The sequence below is a fragment of the Microtus ochrogaster genome, unplaced genomic scaffold, assembly GCF_000317375.1.
Source record: "Microtus ochrogaster isolate Prairie Vole_2 unplaced genomic scaffold, MicOch1.0 UNK54, whole genome shotgun sequence".
In the NCBI taxonomy this organism is placed as follows: Eukaryota; Metazoa; Chordata; class Mammalia; order Rodentia; family Cricetidae; genus Microtus; species Microtus ochrogaster.
The window spans coordinates 254,596-261,084 of record NW_004949152.1 but is presented as its reverse complement, the minus strand read 5'-3'; the positions used below and the strand labels follow the sequence as shown (position 1 = coordinate 261,084).

At 47.4% G+C, this 6,489-nt stretch overlaps 1 protein-coding gene across 1 annotated transcript in view; it reads left to right on the top strand.

Moving 5' to 3' along the window:
• Positions 1-6,489, top strand: part of Slc6a2 (solute carrier family 6 member 2) — a 38,549-nt gene that overhangs the window by 6,084 nt on the left and 25,976 nt on the right. The window contains exons 2-3 of the mRNA XM_005369590.2: positions 3,982-4,113; positions 6,148-6,385. Of these exons, the coding sequence (XP_005369647.1) occupies positions 3,982-4,113; positions 6,148-6,385 (370 nt within the window). The remainder of the gene's footprint in view (positions 1-3,981; positions 4,114-6,147; positions 6,386-6,489) is intronic.

Below are 6,489 nucleotides of genomic sequence, written 5' to 3'. Positions count from 1 at the left end.
AACTCACAGAGATCCGCCTGCCTCTGCCTCCCGAGTGCTGGGATTAAAGGCGTGTGCCACCACCGCCCGTTGTGTTTTAATTAATGGTGTGGTTAGAGTTGTTATTTTGAACTATGTCTACAAGAGGACTATGGCCCAGCCCTGTAAGAGTTTGGGTAGCTTGTGGAAGTTAGATATCACCCCCTGAGATGTTACAGGGGCCAAGGCTGGCTATTTTAGGTATTGATCTAGGTATTGCTGGGAGCCTCAGGCAGTGAAAGCCCATAGCTGAGCTGCAGGCCCAGGAAGCTGCTCCGTGCATTTTCACCCCTTGAACACAGCAGAGTTGGGCCAGAATGCTGAAGAAAGCCCATCCTCGGGAGACTGGTCTAGATTTCTGGCTGTAGGATCCAGTGACCACACCCCTCCACCTCGTCCCAGTACCTCAGCCTTGGGCCATCATATTCCTCTAGGTGCCCCTCTACCCTACCCCTAGTCACCTTTCCTCAGACCCCCTCCCCTTCCCATGTGGGTGTCTAGTGATCTTAGTGGCTGCTGGCTTCTCCTCCTGATGACCCAGCATTTACATGGAAAATTCCAGACCCTCCTCTGCCAACCGAGTTCCTCTATAATGGTGGGCTATCTGGCAGTTTACACTGGCCCTGAGAGACAAATGCTTCTTCATTTTTACTAAATCTATCCAAAGACCTTTGGCTAGAGTCTCTTTCTCAACGGATACTTCTCCTTGGAAGGTGATGTGAACGTGTGTGTGTGTGTGTGTGTGTGTGTGTGTGTTTGTGTGCACGCACACACAAAGGTCTACTCCTAGCATTGCATGAGTATGTATGGGTATGTGTTGGTGTGAAGTCATATGTTTTGGGGGGACTTCCTAGAAGTTGAGCCCTCAGGGAGGTACATACAACTATGGTTTTTCCAGGTCTCTTTGCATGAGCCCTGCACTTTTACAACAAGGGCATTCCAGAGCTGTGACAGGATTTTGGATTTTCAAGGACTGTGTGAGGCTTGCGGCAATGCATGGGCACACGAGAGACATATAGGGACACAAGGACAGACAGTGATGGCCTTTGCAGACCTGTGCATTCATAAGCAGCTTTTAACTCCACGATGCTGCCACAGGGCTGTTTGTGGAGTGATGTCCTCGGCCCATCACAGCTACCTGGACCTCTTCCTAACTCTTCAGCCACACTGCCATCTTTTTTTCCTAAGAGAGTTCACACCAGTGTGCTACTTAATGTCCTCTTTTAGCAGAGACAGTGGACCATTGGATGTTTCCCATTTTTCATTTATACTCTTCATATAATTATTAAGGCTTTTTAAATTAAAATATAATTGCATCATACACACCTCTATTCTCACCCCCACACACTTTCCATGTCCCCTGGGTCACTATTCTCGAGTCTGCTGGCATTTGCGGCCCATGAAACTTCTGAGTGACTCACGAGCTGGGGCTCGTGCAGACCCATGGATGTCTGTGCTTCCTTACTCTGTTGTGACCATCCATCAGCAGCAGGGGAGATGGGCTTCACACTGAGTGAGTTGCTGGGTTGGAGGTACCCTTTGGAAGTTCAGAGTTAAAACATTGCCTAAAATAGACCTGTGATGGGTTGGCTGGGTCCTTTACCTTGGCCAGGTAGAAGAAAACGTGGACTCTCTGATGGCGAATCTTAGAACTAACATCCAAGCACTGATACCTGGCTCTTCCCTTCCCCCTCTCCATTTTGGATGCTAACTTCAGCCTCCAGGTCTATTCAACTGTTTAGGACCTAACCTCCTACTCCGATCCAAGCTCCAGGTACCCCTGGGATGTAGCAAGTGGCAGCGGAGTGGGACCCAGGCACACTAAACTTTGAACCTAGGTTGTAAATGTTCACTAGCACGGACAAGCAACTTGATTTTTCTAAGCCTCAATGTCCTTGCCTGTAAAGCAGGAGTAGTGTTGATTATCTCTAGGGTGGTTCTGCATGAATACTGTGTGCAGCCTGTGTGGCCTGGCACACACAGGGACCCCATTAAAAGACACATGTTATTTTTACTAACCCATGGCCTCCCCCACATCAGCACCATCCTTATCAACATCATCCCTGTCAGCTCTGTGAGCAAATGCCAGAAGGGCCCTTCTTGTGAAAGATAGGGTTAGGCAGAAGTTCAATGGAAGAAAGGAGATCTCGACACGCATTTCAAAGAATTCCATCCCGGAGCAGACTTTGGAATACTGGGATAGCTTGGCGTGTCCCAGATCCACAAACACTCCCCTTATTCATGTCTTATTCAGATTCATACCCCTTATCTGCACTAGAACATTTTAGAATCTTCAGGGTATGTTGGCAACAAGCCTAGAACTCAGAAGCCAGGCACAACAGGACCCAAATTCTATGTCTTACCAGATACATAAGCCTGGGCAGCTCACTTGATTTGACTCTAAAGTCCCAGTCTCTTCCTCTGGAGAGCAGTCATAGCACTTGTTTCTCCCAGAGGGTTCTGGGTAGTATCTGAACTGGGATACTTAGTGCTTGCATGATATGCGTGATGCGGATATGCAGTAGTTGTTGCTACTCTCCACCCTGGACCTGGGTCTTGCTGCAAACGACCCAGGTCTTGTAACAACAGGACCAGTACTTCGTGCTTTATCCTTAAAAGCCCTAGGCTTTCCCCGTGGGAGGCAGACACTGAGTCGCTGGGTGAGCTTGACCGTGGCTACCATGTACCTGCTTCTGCTCCAGCTCTTTTGTAGTGAAGAGCTTTAGTTTGCACCCGTAAGATGGAGTTAGCAATGATCTTAGCTCGGTAGAAAATCTGTAAGGCTATAATGAGGTTGCATGGAAAGCACCCGTACCACACTAGGAGCTTGGCCAGAGTGAGCTGCTGTGTTAAAATCATCAGTATTGTCATCATCTTTATGCACCCCCAACTTGGCTTATTTTCCTGGTGTGGATGGGTCAGAGATTGCCACGGTTAGAGCATCTTGGTCAGATGTCTACGGGGAGTTTGGTTTTACACTGGCTGTGCCGGGAAAGGAGTGACTGTTTTGGTTTGATCTTGCTGACATGTCACACACACACACACACACACACACACACACACATACACATATACACACATCCCTGGGTCATGGCACCGGAGCTCTTAATCCATGTAGTTCACCCAGGGTGTCAGGGCACACAGAGACTTGGCCCTGGCACCGAGACTTGCTTCGTTCTACCAGGAATGTTCCCTGCAGCTTAGGACCTCCTTCAGGTTCTACTCTGCCTCAGTGGATAGGCTTCTTATGGCCTCTTTGTAGCAGCTTTTCCGTTAGCAACCTACAGCAGGATGAGCCCCATGGACAGGAAGGAAGTCTAAGGAGAATCCTTCTGTCACTTATCAGCAGTGCCATCAGGAAGCATGGACTTCTCCCTCTGCCTAGCAATGTCCCCCAGGGGTCACAACAACCCTGATTATATCATTTTCTCATGGGTTGCTGTGGCACTCAAGGGGAATGTAATAAAATCAGGTTTGGGGAAGCCCAGTGAGACTGTCAATGATATCAGTCACGCCATTTCTCCCTGCCTGGTCTCATTCATCTTGCCTGTGGAAGGAAAGGCTGGCCTCACCAGGGAGGGTCCAGAGTGTGGCTTCTTCATGAAAGGAAATGTTCGGCGCTTAGATAAATTTGGTAGAGGCTGTATCTTGAGGTGCTTCATGAATGGCACCGTGCACCAAGGGCTGAGAAGTGGTGGAAACACAGTTCTTTAGCTTCAGCTCACTTAGCTTTTATTCATGTGACTGCAGATTGCATTTTTATGGTTATGAACACTATGACCGTCTTGCTTACTGATGTACGCATTTCAAGTATTATTTGTAAATCTATTGACAGAAGACACCCCCAGGAAAGCAACAGGCGAAGCAAATGAACAAGATCCTCACAGCTATTGCAGAGGCTTAATTGTAGCCCTTTAAGGGGCAGCTGTCCTGCAGGTCTAATGCTGTGTTCATGGTTTGCAGGTGCCTTCCTGATCCCATACACGCTGTTTCTCATCATAGCTGGGATGCCGTTGTTTTACATGGAGCTGGCTCTGGGGCAGTACAACCGGGAAGGGGCAGCCACGGTGTGGAAGATCTGTCCTTTCTTCAAAGGTAGGAGTGATCTGAGTGAAGTCAAATATTTTCTCCAAAGTCTTACTTGGTGTCTTCTGAAGAATCTGCTTCCAAGGTGAGACTTACTGTCTCAAATGGGGCTCACAGGCGTGGACAAGGTCAAGATTGTCCACTATTCCAATTTACACAAAGAAGCTAGGTTACATCAAGAGTAGCCTTAAACTTGGACTCCAGGCTGTGCCCCACTAGTTGAGTGAAGGACTAGAGAGTATTTTTATAGATGAGAAATATGAGGATATCAGGGATCTCAGCACACGGACCTCTGCTCTCATTTCTTGCTCACGTGGCGGGCATGAAAAGTTGAACACAGATGCCTTCAAGCTCCAGCAGAAAGTTGCTTTGGAAAGCTAATACAACAGCCATGGTGGCTGTAAGATGAACTTGTACTTCAATTTAGAACAGGTCTGTGGGAAGTTACCATGACAACTGCCATTCTCCATCCCCTAGACCTTTGGGCGAAGGGTGTGGAGGAAGTCCAGTATTTCTCAATCACTGGTTAGAAAGATGGTGACAGTGAGGACAAATGTGTCTTCCTCAGTGGCAAGAGTCTCTTCAGCACCTTGTATAGACTCAGTTCACGGTAAGGACAGGCTGACATAAAAGTCTTACAAGATATGCGGATTAGCATATTCCCTGTTTAGTCACCTGAAATCCAATTCAAAATGGCTTTACTTTTGTATTCTTTTTTATGTTTTTACAAATTTTGACTAATTTATAAAGTTAGCATACAAAGTGATGGGCTTCATTATGGAATTTTCATATATATGAATGTGAGTCAAATCAAACCAGCGAATGTTTCCTCTGGGTTCTTTAAAGAAGCTATGAGTGTATAAAGGATATATATCTACACACACACACACACACACACACACACACACACACACATCATCCCTCCTTTCTCTTCCCCCCTCCCCCCATTAGACTTTGATTTATTGGCTTATGTTAAAATCTAGGGTCTGGTCAGGTGCAACTTGATCCTGGTGCTCAAACAATACTGTCTGGAATCTTTTTTCTCTTACATTAGCATCATTCCTAACTCTATCTTATCAATTGCTAACAAAGATTGCCATTAACTGCTACAAGGTTAAATTATGCCAGCTTTAACAGTTGAAAACAACAAACACGAGCAAACAAGAAACCCTTATGTACTCATGACATCACTAAGGACCCAGAGGACTGAGTCACATGACTGCCTACTAACCAATCAGTGTAGCTACCGGGAAGCAACAGTCTGATTGGCCAGGCCTGTATCATGAGGCCTTTGCTACATCAAAGAAGCTGGGATTACTCCCTATCAAATCTCACCACTAAGAATTACTGAGGATCAGAGGGTGTGGTGGCTTTCACACCTTTAATTCAAGCTCTTTGGAGGTATAGACAGGCGGATCTCTATGAGTTTGAGGCCAGCCTGGTCTGCAAAGTGAATTCCAAGACAGCTGGGGCTATTAAAGAGAGAAATCCTGTCTCCAGAAAAAAAAGAACAACCACAGCTGTAACCCTCCGGAGCTTTCTAATCATTCTGTCAGCATGCTGGTGTAGGACACAGTTGATTGGGGCTAAAACCCTGTAGGCGGGCACACTGTGCTGAGAACCAATCAGGGAGTGCTTGGCTGGAGCTTCACCAGGAAGCAGGTCCTGGGGAAGGATTAAGTATAAGGAGTTACCAGGGCAAGTGAGATGGTCTTAGAAGCATCCGTTGGAGAAAGGAAGGAGTCTGTCACTGGCCAGTTCCACTGCAGGAAGGGAGAGAGGTGTGAGACACAGCCCTGTGTTGTCCTGTTTGAGTGACAAGGGAGCTTCCATCCAACACCTGATGTACAATTAAGGCCCTGCCACTTCTGTTTCCCTGATAAGTGGACCAAGAAAGCTACAGTGGCAAAAGATTATGAGCGAGGCTGTGATCCAGTAAAAGAAGGTGCAGGAGTGTGCAGTGGCTGGAGCCCACTTCCAGGAGTGAGGGAAGAGCTATGGAACTGGATGGACCAAAAGCCTGACCTCTTTGTCCCTACACAGGAGTAGGCTACGCTGTGATCCTCATTGCCCTCTATGTTGGCTTTTACTACAACGTCATCATTGCCTGGTCACTCTACTACCTCTTTGCGTCCTTCACCTTGAACCTGCCCTGGACCAACTGTGGCCATGCCTGGAACAGCCCCAACTGCACTGACCCGAAACTCCTCAATGCCTCGGTGCTGGGAGACCATACCAAATACTCCAAATACAAGTTCACACCGGCTGCAGAGTTTTATGAGTAAGTCACGGGTGCCTCTTCTCACCTCTCCTCCAGGTCTGGGCAGGAGCTAAACCAGGCACTCAGGAAAACCACAGACCAGCCAGGAGCATGGTAGTCAACAT